This window comes from Salvelinus fontinalis, chromosome 20, assembly GCF_029448725.1.
Source record: "Salvelinus fontinalis isolate EN_2023a chromosome 20, ASM2944872v1, whole genome shotgun sequence".
NCBI classification, from domain to species: Eukaryota; Metazoa; Chordata; class Actinopteri; order Salmoniformes; family Salmonidae; genus Salvelinus; species Salvelinus fontinalis.
Window position 1 is genome coordinate 35068603 of NC_074684.1, and position 18026 is coordinate 35086628.

At 41.3% G+C, this 18026-nt stretch overlaps 2 protein-coding genes across 2 annotated transcripts; both read right to left on the reverse strand.

Annotated features, from left to right (window-relative positions):
- Positions 1-311: 311 nt before the first annotated feature.
- LOC129817776 (hepatic sodium/bile acid cotransporter-like) lies at positions 312-8935 on the reverse strand. Its single transcript, XM_055873323.1, has 7 exons — positions 8725-8935; positions 8465-8551; positions 7085-7197; positions 1775-1979; positions 1213-1397; positions 852-1054; positions 312-519 (listed from the first exon to the last, which is right to left on the reverse strand). Exons 1-7 carry the CDS (start codon positions 8926-8928, stop codon positions 464-466), a joined length of 1053 nt encoding a protein of 350 aa, XP_055729298.1. The 5' UTR covers positions 8929-8935; the 3' UTR covers positions 312-463.
- Positions 8936-10455: 1520 nt separating this feature from the next.
- On the reverse strand, positions 10456-11382 carry LOC129817888 (salivary glue protein Sgs-3-like). Its single transcript, XM_055873488.1, has 2 exons — positions 11119-11382; positions 10456-11007 (listed from the first exon to the last, which is right to left on the reverse strand). Exons 1-2 carry the CDS (start codon positions 11380-11382, stop codon positions 10456-10458), a joined length of 816 nt encoding a protein of 271 aa, XP_055729463.1.
- Between the last annotated feature and the right edge of the window lie 6644 nt (positions 11383-18026).

An 18026-nucleotide genomic window follows, 5' to 3' on the forward strand; every position in this document is an offset into this window, starting at 1 on the left:
TTTACACCCAAGTGTTTGATATGAAGGTTATTTGTATTTATTTTTAAATAACAAAGCAGATGACAAATGACATTTAAATATAGCATCAAAAGACAGTGTTAACTTGAAGTTCAACTTCAACAAAGAATTGTGCCACTTTTAGTATTAAAACAATATGTAATTAAATAGTAGCAGTAATAAAATGTCACGACTATTTTACAATGTTTTCAATAGCTTGTCCAAACATTGACACAACCTTGATCAGAACTAATCATGTAGTTTAGACAGGTTTTATCTTTTCAGTTAATTCCACATACACTTCTACACCTGTATACATTGTAGTCAATTAGGCACAATCACTCCACCTTCAAAACGCCTGCTGCCATGAGTCATTGTATGTGCAGTTAATGGGTGTTAAATCCTCATTGTAATCTGGTAGATCATCAGGTTTTGGGAGCCTGAATCCTTGGTAGACATCACCATTTCAGACTGAGTTGATGTCAATCTGATTTCCATCCACTGCCTCGTACACCTGCTTCTCTGTGGGATGGAGAAAGGAGCACAGCTGTCTTGAGAAAATGACCATGATTTGGACAGCTAAGATTGAACTGGTTTCTTCAGTCTTCCCTTGTGACAAATAATGTAGGTTTCAACCTTTGAGTAGGAGACAGGGCCTGTATTCATAAAGCATCCCTGAGTAGGAGTGCTGATCTTGGATCAATTTAGTATTTTACAAAAAAATATTGGACAGGGGTAACCTTCTAGTTGAGGTGTGAACCTCCATTCATTTTTGTCACAAGTGACCTGATATCTAGGTCTCAGACTAGGTGCTTGTAACTGTATCACTCACGAACAGGGTCAGTCGAGCCTACCTGTCTTCGGTGTTTTGAAGAACCTCTCGTGGACCCTGAACAGGACAATGAGCAGTAAGGCCTCTCCCACCTGAAACACTATGTAGACCATTGGGAATAGGTAGAGGGGACCAATCACATCGGGAGGGAATGCCACCTTCAAAATGGTGGAACACAGCTGGATGTTCTGACAGCCTGTCTCCATGGAAATGGTCCTCCGCCCCCTGAGGAACAGGAAGGAAGTCCAAATAAGGAAAACTTGAACGGATTGATTGACATGGAGTTATAGCTGGAATGTATTATGTATTTTCTCTTTTTTTTGTAAGTCTTTTTTTGCTAAAGAGATAACATCCTTATCAACACTATCGTCACCATGACTTACGATCCGTTGAGTTTGAAGAGGTATGACAGGACGTATCCGAAGGTGTAGCCAATGAGGGGCATGAGGGCAGCGGTGGCTATGAGTGGAGGGGACAGGACGGTCATCATCAAATCCATCCCTCCTATGGTCATGCTGACCAACAGGGCAATCACCACCGTGGCCACCAACAGGAGGGACAGGCCAACCTGAAGGGAGGAGAGAGAGAGGGAAAATAATTGAGAATAGGAGAATAATCCTTTTATATACTCTACTGAAATTAGCCTTTGAAGCAACATGGTTTAGCTTGTAATTTGCACTTTTGGGATTACTCAAAATTAAGCGCAGTTTGACTTGGGTATTTGACCCAGGTCTCGATTCAATTACCTGTGTGCTCCGTGCCATAATGATGGTCTTGAAGCACTGAAGTATAATGTGTACTGTACTCTACCTTAGTGATGATCTGTACTACTGTGTACTGCGTACTGTACTCTACCTTAGTGATGATCTGTACTACTGTGTACTGCGTACTGTACTCTACCTTAGTGATGATCTGTACTACTGTGTACTGCGTACTGTACTCTACCTTAGTAATAGTCTTGGAGTACTGTGGCCTGTAGTAATTGATGAGGATGCCGATGCCGCAGGGGAACAGAGTCATGACCAGGGTCAGAGTGATGCTAGCGTAGGGGATAGCACTCTCCAGGTTGGAGAAGCCCTGGCAGTACAGGTAGAGGAGCAGTGGCATCATACCCAGGGCTAGAACTGTAGAGCAGGTAGTCATCACAATACTGGGGAGAGAGGGAAAGACAGATGGAGAAAGAGACAGAGGGAGAGAGGGAGAGAGACAGAAGGAGAGAGAGGGAGAGAGAGAGAGAGAGGTAGACGGAGGGAGAGAGAGAGAGACAGAGGGAGAAAGACAGAGGGAGAGAGGTAGACGGAGGGAGAGAGAGAGAGACAGAGGGAGAGAGACAGAGGGAGAGAGAGAGAGAGAGGTAGACGGAGGGAGAGAGAGAGAGACAGAGGGAGAAAGACAGAGGGAGAGAGGTAGACGGAGGGAGACGGAGGGAGAGAGAGAGAGAGAGATGTTACGTATGTGTGTGTTTATATTATACCTGGCAAGACTGACTGAAAAAGACTTGTTTAAACGTGCGACCGGCCTGACCTGGATATCATACTTTTAGGGTATCAGGAACCATGCTCATTATTACATAATGAGTGTGACCATGGAACAACAGATAGCTTTGGCCATGCTATCATAAACCCTGACATGACTCCATTGGTGTCAGTAATCTCATTACTGTCTTTCCTGTTGTTCTGTTGAGCGGTGCCTATCTAGTTTCTCTTTTTCTGTAGCTGAATGAGGAGGAAGCTGTAATGATTGGTTTCCTCAAGTAACACAAACATAATATCTGGAACCTGGATCTCTGTGAGCCAGCCTTACACTGCTAGTTAGGGTTTAATAACTGTACTAGTTATGGTTAAATAACGGTGCTATTTAAGGTTAAATAACTGTGCTAATTAAGGTTAAATAACTGTGCTAATTAAGGTTAAATAACTGTGCTAATTAAGGTTAAATAACTGTGCTAATTAAGGTTAAATAACTGTGCTAATTAAGGTTAAATAACTGTGCTAATTAAGGTTAAATAACTGTGCTAATTAAGGTTAAATAACTGCTAGTTGTGGTCAAATAACTGTAAGTTAGGGTTAAATGACTGTAAGTTAGGGTTAAATGACTAAGTTAGGGTTAAATGACTGTAAGTTAGGGTTAAATGACTGTAAGTCAGGGTTAAATGACTAAGTTAGGGTTAAATGACTGTAAGTTAGGGTTAAATAACTGTAAGTTAGGGTTAATTGACTCTACGTTAGGGTTAAATGACTCTACGTTAGGGTTAAATGACTCTACGTTAGGGTTAAATGACTGTAAGTTAGGGTTAAATGACTCTACGTTAGGGTTAAATGACTGTAAGTTAGGGTTAAATGACTGTAAGTTAGGGTTAAATGACTGTAAGTTAGGGTTAAATGACTGTAAGTTAGGGTTAAATGACTGTAAGTTAGGGTTAAATGACTGTAAGTTAGGGTTAAATGACTGTAAGTTAGGGTTAAATAACTACATTAGGGTTAAATGACTGTAAGTTAGGGTTAAATGACTGTAAGTTAGGGTTAAATGACTGTAAGTTAGGGTTAAATGACTAAGTTAGGGTTAAATGACTAAGTTAGGGTTAAATGACTGTAAGTTAGGGTTAAATGACTGTAAGTTAGGGTTAAATGACTGTAAATTAGGGTTAAATGACTGTAAGTTAGGGTTAAATGACTGTGCTAGTCAGGGTTAAATGACTGTAAGTTAGGGTTAAATGACTGTAAGTTAGGGTTAAATGACTGTAAGTTAGGGTTAAATGACTGTAAGTTAGGGTTAAATAACTACATTAGGGTTAAATGACTGTAAGTTAGGATTAAATAACTACATTAGGGTTAAATGACTGTAAGTTAGGGTTAAATGACTGTAAGTTAGGGTTAAATGACTAAGTTATGGTTAAATGACTGTGCTAGTTAGGGTTAAATGACTGTGCTAGTCAGGGTTAAATGACTGTAAGTTAGGGTTAAATGACTGTGCTAGTTAGGGTTAAATGACTGTGCTAGTTAGGGTTAAATGACTGTAAGTTAGGGTTAAATGACTGTAAGTTAGGGTTAAATAACTGTAAATTAGGGTTAAATGACTGTAAATTAGGGTTAACTGACTGTAAGTTAGGGTTAAATGACTGTAAGTTAGGGTTAAATGACTAAGTTATGGTTAAATGACTGTGCTAGTTAGGGTTAAATGACTGTAAGTTAGGGTTAAATGACTAAGTCAGGGTTAAATGACTGTAAGTTAGGGTTAAATGACTGTAAATTAGGGTTAAATGACTGTGCTAGTCAGGGTTAAATTACTGCTAATTAGGATTACATAACTGCTAGGGATGAGTTCAATAACTTCTAGGTATGAGTTCAATAACTGCTAGGTATGAGTTCAATAACTGCTAGGTATGAGTTCAATAACTGCTAGGTCTGAGTTCAATAACTGCTAGGGATGAGTTCAATAACTGCTAGGTCTGAGTTCTACAGGATCGGTGTCCCTTCCACGGGACGGTTGAGCTAACGTAGGCTAATGTAATTAGCATGAGGTTGTAAGTAACAAGAAAAGGACATAGACATATCTGATATTGGCAGAAAGCTTACATTTGGGAGAGTACTTCCTGTCAGATAATACATATTGGGGTCAGACAGAGAAAGAATGCATTGCATGTGTAACACCACAAAGTACATGCTTCATCGATCAACCTGTTGGATGTTGCTTCATTAATCAACCTGTTGGATGTTGCTTCATTAATCAACCTGTTGGATGTTGCTTCATTAATCAACCTGTTGGATGTTGCTTCATTAATCAACCTGTTGGATGTTGCTTCATTAATCAACCTGTTGGATGTTGCTTCATTAGTTAACCTGTTGGATGTTGCTTCATTAATCAACCTGTTGGATGTTGCTTCATTAATCAACCTGTTGGATGTTGCTTCATTATTCAACCTGTTGGATGTTGCTTCATTATTCAACCTGTTGGATGTTGCTTCATTAATCAACCTGTTGGATGTTGCTTCATTAATCAACCTGTTGGATGTTGCTTCATTAATCAACCTGTTGGATGTTGCTTCATTAATCAACCTGTTGGATGTTGCTTCATTAATCAACCTGTTGGATGTTGCTTCATCGATCAACCTGTTGGATGTTGCTTCATTAATCAACCTGTTGGATGTTGCTTCATTAATCAACCTGTTGGATGTTGCTTCATTAATCAACCTGTTGGATGTTGCTTCATTAATCAACCTGTTGGATGTTGCTTCATTAATCAACCTGTTGGATGTTGCTTCATTAATCAACCTGTTGGATGTTGCTTCATTAATCAACCTGTTGGATGTTGCTTCATTAATCAACCTGTTGGATGTTGCTTCATTAATCAACCTGTTGGATGTTGCTTCACTAATCAACCTGTTGGATGTTGCTTCATTAATCAACCTGTTGGATGTTGCTTCATTAATCAACCTGTTGGATGTTGCTTCATTAGTCAACCTGTTGGATGTTGCTTCATTAATCAACCTGTTGGATGTTGCTTCATTAATCAACCTGTTGGATGTTGCTTCATTAATCAACCTGTTGGATGTTGCTTCATTAGTCAACCTGTTGGATGTTGCTTCATCGATCAACCTGTTGGATGTTGCTTCATTAATCAACCTGTTGGATGTTGCTTCACTAGTCAACCTGTTGGATGTTGCTTCATTAATCAACCTGTTGGATGTTGCTTCATTAATCAACCTGTTGGATGTTGCTTCATTAATCAACCTGTTGGATGTTGCTTCATTAGTCAACCTGTTGGATGTTGCTTCATTAGTTAACCTGTTGGATGTTGCTTCATTAATCAACCTGTTGGATGTTGCTTCATTAATCAACCTGTTGGATGTTGCTTCACTAATCAACCTGTTGGATGTTGCTTCATCGATCAACCTGTTGGATGTTGCTTCATCAATCAACCTGTTGGATGTTGCTTCATTGATCAACCTGTTGGATGTTGCTTCACTAATCAACCTGTTGGATGTTGCTTCATTAATCAACCTGTTGGATGTTGCTTCATTAATCAACCTGTTGGATGTTGCTTCATTAATCAACCTGTTGGATGTTGCTTCATTAATCAACCTGTTGGATGTTGCTTCATCGATCAACCTGTTGGATGTTGCTTCATTAATCAACCTGTTGGATGTTGCTTCATTAGTCAACCTGTTGGATGTTGCTTCATTAATCAACCTGTTGGATGTTGCTTCATTAGTCAACCTGTTGGATGTTGCTTCATTAATCAACCTGTTGGATGTTGCTTCATTAATCAACCTGTTGGATGTTGCTTCATTAATCAACCTGTTGGATGTTGCTTCATTAATCAACCTGTTGGATGTTGCTTCATCTTTATGACGGTGATCCAGATACGGTGTGAAACTAAAACAGGGAATGACCGACCTGGCGGTTAAAAGTAGCATAAAACGTGGAAGTCTGAAGATATTGATTAATATGTATGGTAATTATGTTATGGTATTGGTTCGAGGTGTAAGTGGCAAAGAGAAGGGTTAGTTTACGTTCCGGTTCAAACTAAAACGTGGGATGGCTGCTGTGTGTCTGACGGTGATATGGATTAATATGATAATAGTTTTATGATCTGGGTTGGTGTATTTCAGGGCATTCAACTCTGTACTAATGGGGTGATTACCATGATTACCAAGGCACTAATGTACTGTAACCAAGCCACCCATGTTGGTCTGAGCAATAAGTCAGGACAAGACAGGGTGTGGTTGGTTGTTATTGGGGAATAACAGTACATACAAGAGCACGATAACATCAAGGTCATTCAACTCTTAGCTAATAATAAGGTGATTGCCAATGCATTGACAAAGCACTTCATTTGGTAGCCTTCAGCAGTACGAGGTTATTGAACTCATTGCATTGACAAAGCGCTCCGTTTAGCAGCCTCAATGATAATTCTGCATTTTACTAACTGATAAATGTACATACTGTATCTATCCCCATGAGTACCACAGAGTTGAATGACCTGCATACCACTGACCCGATCATAAAACTATTATTATATAAATAGTATATACCCCCAGACACACACCCCATCCATCCCACCTTTTAGGTTTAGCCGTAAGGTCATTAACCGTTTATTTCACCCTAGGAAATCTACATAATGATTAGAGGAAGCATTGTTTCGAGACCCACTTGGAAACAATATGATTCCTCTCAAGCTTATTTTACACATTTTATAATGAGAATAGATTAAAGTAGTGTTTGAATAGATGAATGTAGAGAGCTGTATATGTACCTTAGGTTCATGTCTCCCTTCAGAGACAGGGCCAATATATTGGAGAGGCTTCCCCCTGGACAGCATCCACAGATCAGCACCACTACAGCCTCTACCGGCCCCAGCTGTAACACCTGAAGACACAGGACAGGACACACACCTGAGGCTACACTGAACAGCTTAGCATGGTCCTGTCCTGCCATTCCTGAAGGCCTGGGAACCAGACTGTAGAACGCCAAGACAACAATGCCAAGACAGCTATGGAAATACTAAGCTTAGCCAATGAGAGATACTAACCTTAGCCAATGAGAGACACTAACCTTAGCCAATGAAAAATACTAACCTTAGCCAATGAGAGACACTAACCTCAGCCAATGAGAGATACTAACCTTAGCCAATGAGAGATATTAACCTTAGCCAATGAGAGACACTAAGCTTAGCCAATGAGAAATACTAACCTTAGCCAATGAGAAATACTAACCTTAGCCAATGAGAAATACTAACCTTAGCCAATGAGAAATACTAACCTTAGCCAATGAGAAATACTAACCTTAGCCAATGAGAGATACTAACCTTAGCCAATGAGAGATATTAACCTTAGCCAATGAGAGATACTAACCTTAGCCAATGAGAGATATTACCCTTAGCCAATGAGAAATACTAACCTTAGCCAATGAGAGATATTAACCTTAGCCAATGAGAGATACTAACCTTAGCCAATGAGAAATACTAACCTTAGCCAATGAGAAATACTAACCTTAGCCAATGAGAGATACTAACCTTAGCCAATGAGAAATACTAACCTTAGCCAATGAGAAATACTAACCTTAGCCAATGAGAAATACTAACCTTAGCCAATGAGAAATACTAACCTTAGCCAATGAGAGATACTAACCTTAGCCAATGAAAGATACTAACCTTAGCCAATGAAAGATACTAACCTTAGCCAATGAGAGATATTAACCTTAGCCAATGAGAGACACTAACCTTAGCCAATGAGAAATAGTACCCTTAGCCAATGAGAGATACTAACCTTAGCCAATGAGAGATATTAACCTTAGCCAATGAGAGACACTAACCTTAGCCAATGAGAAATAGTACCCTTAGCCAATGAGAGATGCTAACCTTAGCCAATGAAAGATACTAACCTTAGCCAATGAGAGATATTAACCTTAGCCAATGAGAGACACTAACCTTAGCCAATGAGAAATAGTACCCTTAGCCAATGAGAGATGCTAACCTTAGCCAATGAGAAATACTAACCTTAGCCAATGAGAGATACTAACCTTAGCCAATGAGAGATACTAACCTTAGCCAATTAGAGATACTAACCTTAGCCAATGAGAAATACTAACCTTAGCCAATGAGAGATACTAACCTTAGCCAATGAGAGATACTAACCTTAGCCAATGAGAAGGCAGTGAGGGGCATTACTCCAAACTGGGCCACCAATGCGATGGCTACTCCTTTTGGTTTCAGGATGTGGGCCTTTAGAGAATAATAAACAACATTAATATTATGAATATAATATTTTATTTGTATACATTTCACAAACCCGAAAACTTCTTTATTCACGGCAACAAAAAACATCACATAACAGGAGGAAGATAACTCCAAAAAGTCTGAAACAACCGGAAACTAGAGATGAGCATCATCAGGACCTTGATCTTGTGCACCTCCATGGTACAGCCCAGTGAAACCATGGTGATGAAGAGGATCACTATGGTGGTGATGCTGATGGCCTGGTCTATTATGGGTGGCAGGCGGGGGAAATGAGCTGGAGTGATGTTGAATAGTAAACTGTCATTGGACGACAGGTACTGATCAGAGAACATGGCCATGGCGGTGTCAATGGGATCTTCCATTTGTATCGTCTCTGCTCGGAGCCTTTGAGAGAGAGACAGAGAGGGAGAGAGAGGGAGAGAGAGAGAGAGAGGGAGAGTGAGGAAGAGAGAGAGAGATGGAGAGAGAGGGAGAGAGAGGGAGAAAGAGAGATAGGGAGAGAGAGAGAGAGAGCGCGAGAGAGAGAGAGGGAGAGAGAAAGAGAGACGGAGAGCGTGAGAGAGAGAGAGAGGGAGAGTGAGGAAGAGAGAGAGAAAGAGAGATAGGGAGAGAGAGAGAGAGAGAGAGAGAGAGAGGGGCGGGGAGTGGGAGAGAGAAAGAGAGAGACGGAGAGAGTGAGAGAGAGAGAGAGAGACAAAGAGAGGGATAGAGAGACAAAGAGAGGGAGAGAGAGAGATATTGTAGTGGGCACTAGTTAACATACTGCTTTAATTAGCATTTTTACTAATAACATATCTTTTTTAAACGGTCTGGTAAATCCTATGTGGCAGAACTCCTTCAACTTCAAGTCCTTTAGTCCTTAAATACTATTGACTAAAAGTCATTGCTTAATGATACAAGTGAAGCTGTAACTCACTGAAAGCATGAGAGCAGATAATAAGATATTTTCAACATAAAACAAGATATTTACAGCAGTTAATACTCACACATGATCTCTAAGCTAACCATTGCATGTTTAGTTTTTTGAATGCTGTTTGTTGCTTCTGCATGAGTTTTGCAGTCAGTTGCATGTCTTCATCTCAACATTTATAACCTACAGAGACAGTACAGCATCTTTGCCTGCTGCCTTAACTTTCCCACCTCACAGCACCTTCCAACGTTACACTTCTTCGGCTTCGATGCCAAGCTGCTCATCTCATGTCCCCAACTCTCTACATATCTCGACCACATTCTCCCTTCCACTTCTGTGAGTGAGGCTTAGTATTGCTGCCTACGGCCTGTGTTCACATACTGTTTAAACACACAAGAACTACCTAGAACAACTCTCCTATGGATAGCAGTCAATCAGAGTTTGAATTCTTATTCATGCATACTCTTAGAATTGTAATTTCAATACTGTGGGACACTTTAAAAGGGATCCACACACACAACTTGTGCCAAAGTCTTGTGCAGGTGTGTTCGAGTGTTAAAAAGTATTCAACGGTTAAAGGAAGAAGCTCTTGGATGTTTTAGAATTATTTTTTTACAATGGGAACAGTTGGCAGGAGCTACGTTCGTTTGAATGCAAGGTATATGGTCATGGTATATGGTCATGGTATATGGTCATGGTATATGGTCATGGTATATGGTCATGGTATATGATCATGGTATATGGTCATGGTATATGGTCATGGTATATGATCATGGTATATGGTCATGGTATATGGTCATGGTATATGATCATGGTATATGATCATGGTATATGGTCATGGTATATGATCATGGTATATGATCATGGTATATGGTCATGGTATATGGTCATGGTATATGGTCATGGTATATGGTCATGGTATATGGTCATGGTATATGATCATGGTATATGGTCATCCCTCCAGATAGCAAACCTAATTTTAGCTGTGTTCTAGGTGTGCAATTCTAAAGTGAGAATAGGACACTGTCACACTGCTCTTCACAGTGGGTCTCTTTACAGTGGGACACTTCACAGTGGATCTCTTCACAGTGGATCTCTTTACAGTGGGCCTCTTTACAGTGGGCCTCTTCACAATGGGCCTCTTAACAGTGGATCTCTTCACAGTGGACCTCTTTACAGTGGGCCTCTTAACAGTGGACCTCTTCACAGTGGACCTCTTTACAGTGGGCCTCTTCACAGTGGGCCTCTTCACAATGGGCCTCTTTACAGTGGGCCTCTTAACAGTGGATCTCTTCACAGTGGGCCTCTTTACAGTGGGCCTCTTAACAGTGGATCTCTTCACAGTGGATCTCTTCACAGTGGACCTCTTTACAGTGGGCCTGTTAACAGTGGATCTCTTCACAGTGGACCTCTTTACAGTGGGCCTCTTTACAGTGGGCCTCTTAACAGTGGATCTCTTCACAATGGGCCTCTTTACAGTGGGCCTCTTCACAGTGGGCCTCTTCACAATGGGCCTCTTTACAGTGGGCCTCTTAACAGTGGATCTTTTCACAGTGGACCTCTTTACAGTGGACCTCTTTACAGTGGACCTCTTTCAAGTGGACCTCTTAACAATGGATCTCTTCACAATGGGCCTCTTTACAGTGGATCTCTTCACAATGGGCCTCTTTACAGTGGGCCTCTTCACAATGGGCCTCTTCACAGTGGGCCTCTTCACAATGGGCCTCTTTACAGTGGGCCTCTTAACAGTGGATCTCTTCACAATGGGCCTCTTTACAGTGGGCCTCTTTATAGTGGGCCTCTTTACAGTGGGCCACTTCACAGTGGGCCTTTTTACAGTGGTTCCCTTCACAGTGGGTCTCTTTACAGTGGGCCCCTTCAGAGTGGGTCTCTTTACAGTGGACATCTTCACAGTGGGCTTCTTCACAGTGGGCCTCTACCACACATTTCACACTACACTGTATTTCTCCTCTGAAAATGTAGTGAAATTATGAGTCTATCTAAGTCCTACTAAATACTCTAATACAACTTTATAACAATCAAGACCATATTTAGGGTATTGTCTTACCTTTTAGGAGAATGTGGATATTCCTTCTGTGGTCATAACTGTCTGTGGTCTTTCCTCTCTGTGGTTTCTGAGTTGTTAAATGAAGTCGTTCTGCGTGGACCACAGACTTTAAAGTGTATCCTTGTTCTAATGTGGCTAATTATTGCCAGAGTGAGAGTGGTAAATATCTGTCTGTGAAGCAGTCTTCTGGACGGGGAGTATTATGTCCTCCTCCCCTCACCTGTTCCTCTTATCTCTGCTGTCTCCCTTCTGCAATGGATATCAGATCCTTTCTCACATTATTGGGATGGGCCCAGTCAGGTGTGTGTGTGTGTGTGTGTGTGTGTGTGTGTGTGTGTGTGTGTGTGTGTGTGTGTGTGTGTGTGTGTGTGTGTGTGTGTGTGTGTGTGTGTGTGTGTGTGTGTGTGTGTGTGTGTGTGTGTGTGTGTGTGTGTGTGTGTGAGTTTAAGAAATCCTAAAATGGAAAACATATTGTAGTACATTGTACTATTGTAGTGTATTGTAGTGTATTGTAGTGTATTGTAGTGTATTGTAGTGTATTGTAGTGTATTGTAATATTGTAGTGTATTGTAATATTGTAGTGTATTGTAATATTGTAGTGTAGTGTAATATTGTAGTGTGGTATTGTAGTTTATTGTAGTACTGTTGTGAAGTGTAGTGTAGTACTGTTGTGTAGTATTGTAGTGCAGTGCAGTATTGTGGTGCAGTGTACAATTGTAGTACAGTGTAGTATTGTAGTGTAGTTTAGTTTTGTGGTGCAGTGTAGTATAGTGTAGTATTGTAGTGTAGTCTAGTGTTGTAGTGCCGTGTAGCATAGTGTAGTATTGTAGTGTAGTCTAGTTTTATAGTGTGGTGTAGTATTGTAGTCTAGTCTAGTTTTGTAGTGTAGTGTAGTATTGTGGCACAGTGCAGTATTGTAGTGTAGTATTGTAGTGTGCTATTGTAGTGTCGTGTAGTATTGTTGTGCTGTGTAGTGTTGTAGTGTAGTATTGTAGTGCAGTGTAGTATTGTCGTGCAGTATTGTAGTATTGTAGTGTAGTTTTGTATTGTAGTGCATTGCAATATTCAAATCAAATCAAATTGTATTGGTCACATACACATATTTAGCAGATGTTATTGTGGGTGTAGCGAAATGCTTGTGTTCCTAGCTACAACAGTACAGTAATATTAAACATTTCACAACAATACACACCAATCTAAACGTGAAATAATGGAATTAAGAAATATATAAATGTTAGGATGAGAAATGTCAGAGTGGCATTGACTACAATACAGTAGAATAGAATACAGTATATACACTACCGTTCAAAAGTTTGGGGTCACTTAGAAATGTCCTTGTTTTTGAATGAAAAGCACATTTTTTGTCTATTCAAATTAAAATAGAAGGCCAGCATCCCGGAGTCGCCTCTTCACTGTTGATGTTGAGACTGGAGTTTTGCGGGTACAATTTCATGAAGCTGCCATTTGAGGACATTCTTTTTCTCAAACTAGACACTAATGTACTTGTCCTCTTGCTCAGTTGTGCACCGGGGCCTCCCACTCCTCTTTCTATTCTGGTTAGAGACAGTTTACGCTGTTCTGTGAAGGGAGCAGTACGAGATCTTCAGTTTCTTGGCAATTTCTCGTATGGAATAGTCTTAATTTCTCAGAACAAGAATAGACTGACGAGTTTCAGAAGAAAGTTCTTTGTTTCTGGCCATTTTGAGCCTGTAATCGAACCCACAAATGCTGATGCTCCAGATACTCAACTAGTCTAAAGAAGGCCAGTTTTATTGCTTCTTTAATCAGAACAACAGTTTTCAGCTGTGCTATCATAATTGCAAAAGGGTTTTCTGATGCTCAATTAGCCTTTTAAAATGATAAACTTGGATTAGCTAACAAAATGTGCCATTGGAACACAGGAGTGATGGTTGCTGATAATTACCCTCTGTAGATATTCCATGCAAAATCATCAGTTTCCATCTACAATAGTCATTTACAACATTACACTGTATTTCTGATCAATTTGATGTTATGTTAATGGGCAAAAATGTGCTTTTCTTTAAAAGAACAAGGACATTTCTAAGTGACCCCAAACTTTTGAACGGTAGTGTAAATATGAGATGAGTAAAGCAGTATGTAAACATTATTAAAGTGACTAGTGTTCCATTATTCAAGTGGCCAGTGATTCCATGTCTATGTATATAGGGCAGCAGCCTCTAGGGTGCAGGGTTGAGTAACCGGGTGGTAGCCGGCTAGTGATTTAACAGTCTGATGGCCTTGAGATAGAAGCTGTTTTTCAGTCTCTCGGTCTCTGCTTTGATGCGCCTGTACTGACCTCGCCTTCTGGATGATAGCGGGGTGAACAGGCAGTGGCTCGGGTGGTTGATGTCCTTGATGATCTTTTTGGCCTTCCTGTGACATCGGATGCTGTAGGTGTCCTGGAGGGCAGGTAGTTTGCCCCCGGTGATGCGCTGTGCAGACCGCACCACCCTCTGGAGAGCCTTGCGGTTGTGGGCGGTGCAGTTGCCGTACCAGGCTGTGATACAGCCTGTTGGAACTAGAAGCACAAGCATTTCGCAACACTCGCAATAACATCTGCTAACCATGTGTATGTGACCAATACAATTTGATTTGATTTGATTTGGTTGATGTCCTTGAGGGCAGGTAGTGCTTCCGGTGATGTGTTGGGCAGACCGCTGTGGGTGCGGGCAGTGCAGTTGCCATACCAGGCGGTGATATAGCCTGTTGTGCCTTCTTCACCACACTGTCTGTGTGGGTGAACCATTTCAGATTGTCAGTGATGTGTACGCCGAGGAACTTGAAGCTTTTTAGTTTCTCCACTGCGGTCCCGTCGATGTGGATGGGGGCGTGTTCTCTCTGCTGTTTCCTGAAATCCACGATCAGCTCCTTCATTTTGTTGACATCGAGGGAGAGGTTATTTGTATTGTAATGTAGTGTAGTATTACAGTGTAGTATTGTAATGTAGTGTAGTATTGTATTGTAGTGTAGTATTACAGTGTAGTATTGTAATGTAGTGTAGTATTGTATTGTAGTGTAGTATTACAGTGTAGTATTGTAATGTAGTGTAGTATTGTATTGTAGTGTAGTATTACAGTGTGGTATTGTAGTGCAGTGTGGTATTGTAGTGCAGTGTATTACTGTAATGTAGCGCAGTATCGCAGTGTAGTATTGTAGTATGGCATTGTTGTGCAGTGTAGTAATGTGGTGTAGTATTACATAGTGTGACAGTGCAGTATAGTGTAGTCTTGTAGTGTAGCACTGTAGTGTATTGTAGTATTGTAGCGTAGTGTAGTATTCTAGTGCAGTGTATTACTGTAATGTCGTGTGGTATTGTAGTATAGTATAGTATGGTATTGTAGTGTAGTATAGTGTGGTATTGTGCTGTGGTGAAGTATTGTAGTGTATTGTAGTATTGTAGCGTAGTGTCGTATAGTATTGTTGTGTAGTATTGTGGTGTATTGAAGCGTATTGCGGTGTATTATTGCAGCGTAGTATAGTGTAGTATTGTGGTGCAGTATTGTGGTGCAGTATTGTGGTGTAGTATAGTATTGACGTGTGGTGAGGTATTGCAGTGTTGTACAGTATTGAAGTGTAGTGAGGTATTGTAGTATAGTGTAGCAGTGTAGTATAGCGCAGTATTGTGGTGTAGTATTACAGTGTAGTAGAGTATTGAATTGTGGTGAGGTATTGTAGTGTAGCATAGTAGTGAAGCGCAGCGAGCTATTGTAGTATAGTGTAGTATTGTAGTGTAGTGAGTATTGTGGTATTGTGTAGTATTGTGATGTAGTATTGTATTGTAGTGTGGCGTAGTATAGCAGTGTGGCGTAGTGGGGTATTTTATTGTAGTGTAGTGTAGTATTGTGGTGTAGTGGGGTATTGTATTGTAGTGTAGTGGGTTATTTTATTGTAGTGTAGTATTGTAGTGTAGTATAGTGGTGTGGTGTAGTGGGGTATTTTATTGTAGTGTAGTGTAGTATTGTGGTGTAGTGGGGTATTGTATTGTAGTGTAGTGTAGTATTGTAGTGTAGTGGGTTATTTTATTGTAGTGTAGTATTGTGTGTAGTGAGGTATTGTATTGTAGTGTAGTGTAGTATTGTAGTGTAGTGGGTTATTTTATTGTAGTGTAGTATTGTGGTGTAGTGAGGTATTGTAGTGTTGTGTAGTATTGTAGTGTAGTGGGTTATTTTATTGTAGTGTAGTATTGTGGTGTAGTGAGGTATTGTATTGTAGTGAAGTGTAGGTTGTAGTGTAGTATAGTATTGAAGTGTGGTGAGGTATTGTGGTATCGCTTAGTATTGTGGTGTAGTATTGTAGTGTAGTATAGTGGTATGGTGTAGTGGGGTATTTTATTGTAGTGTAGTGTAGTATTGTGGGGTATTGTATTGTAGTGTGGTGTGGTGTAATATTGCAGTGTAGTGGGTTATTGTAGTGTAGTGTAGTATTGCAGTGTAGTGCAGTATTGTAGTGTACTGTAGTGTAGTATAGTATTGAAGTGTAGTGATGTATTGTAGTGTGGTATAGTAGTGTAGTATTGTAGTGTAGTGCAGTATTGTAGTGTATTGTAGTGTAGTATAGTATTGAAGTGTAGTGATGTATTGTAGTGTGGTATAGTAGTGTTGTATTGTAGTGTAGTGCAGTATTGTAGTGTATTGCAGTGTAGTATAGTGCTGAAGTGTAGTGAGATATTGTAGTGTTGTGTAGTATAGTATTGAAGTGGCTTACTGGTGCTCTTTCATGCCGTCCCTAGGAGGGGTGCGTCACTTGAGTGGGTTGAGTCACTGACGTGATCTTCCTGTCTGGGTTGGCGCCCCCCCTTGGGTTGTGCCGTGGCGGAGATCTTTGTGGGCTATACTCGGCCTTGTCTCAGGATGGTAAGTTGGTGGTTGAAGATATCCCTCTAGTGGTGTGGGGGCTGTGCTTTGACAAAGTGGGTGGGGTTTTATCCTTCCTGTTTGGCCCTGTCCGGGGGTATCATCGGATGGGGCCACAGTGTCTCCTGACCCCTCCTGTCTCAGCCTCCAGTATTTATGCTGCAGTAGTTTATGTGTCGGGGGGCTAGGATCAGTCTGATATATCTGGAGTACTTCTCCTGTCTTATCCGGTGTCCTGTGTGAATTTAAGTATGCTCTCTCTAATTCTCTCTTTCTCTCTTTCTTTCTCTCTCTCGGAGGACCTGAGCCCGAGGACCATGCCTCAGGACTACCTGGCATGATGACTCCTTGCTGTCCCCAGTCCACCTGGCAATGCTGCTGCTCCAGTTTCAACTGTTCTGCCTGCGGCTATGGAACCCTGACCTGTTCACCGGACGTGCTACCTGTCCCAGACCTGCTGTTTTCAACTCTCTAGAGACAGCAGGAGCGGTAGAGATACTCTTAATGATCGGCTATGAAAAGCCAACTGACATTTACTCCTGAGGTGCTGACTTGCTGTACCCTCGACAACTACTCAATCAATCAATCAATCAATCAAGTTTATTTTATATAGCCCTTCGTACATCAGCTAATGTCTCGAAGTGCTGTACAGAGACCCAGCCTAAAACCCCAAACAGCTAGAATGCAGGTGTAGAAGCACGGTGGCTAGGAAAAACTCCCTAGAAAGGCCAAAACCTAGGAAGAAACCTAGAGAGGAACCAGGCTATGAGGGGTGGCCAGTCCTCTTCTGGCTGTGCCGGGTGGAGATTATAACAGAACTATGCCAAGATGTTCAAAAATGTTCATAAGTGACAAGCATGGTCAAATAATAATCATGAATAATATTCAGTTGGCTTTTCATAGCCGATCATTAAGAGTTGAAAAACAACAGGTCTGGGACAGGTGGCGGTTCCATAACCGCAGGCAGAACAGCAGCAAGGCCAGGCGGACTGGGGACAGCAAGGAGCCACCACGCCCGGCAGTCCCGACGTATGGTCCCAGGGCTCAGGTCCTCCGAGAGAAAGAAAGAGAGGAGAAAATTAGAGAGCCAAGATTTTCAAAATGTTCATAAATGACAAGCATGGTCAAATAATAATCAGGAATAAATCTGTTGGCTTTTCATAGCCGATCATTAAGAGTTGAAAACAGCAGGTCTGGGACAGGTAGGGGTTCCGTAACCGCAGGCAGAACCGTTGAAACTGGAATAGCAGCAAGGCCATGCGGACTGGGGGCAGCAGGGAGTCGTCATGCCCGGTAGTCCCGACATATGGTCCTAGGGCTCAGGTTCTCAGAGAGAGAAAGAAAGAGAGAACGAGAGAATTAGAGAAAGCATACTTAAATTCACACAGGACACTGGATAAGACAGTAGAAGTACTCCAGGTATAACCAACTGACCCTAGCCCCCCGACACAAACTACTGCAGCATAAATACTGGAGGCTGAGACAGGAGCGGTCAGGAGACACTGTGGCCCCATCCGAAGATACCCCCGGACAGGGCCAAATAGGAAGGATATAACCCCACCCACTTTGCCAAAGCACAGCCCCCGCACCACTGGAGGGATATCTTCA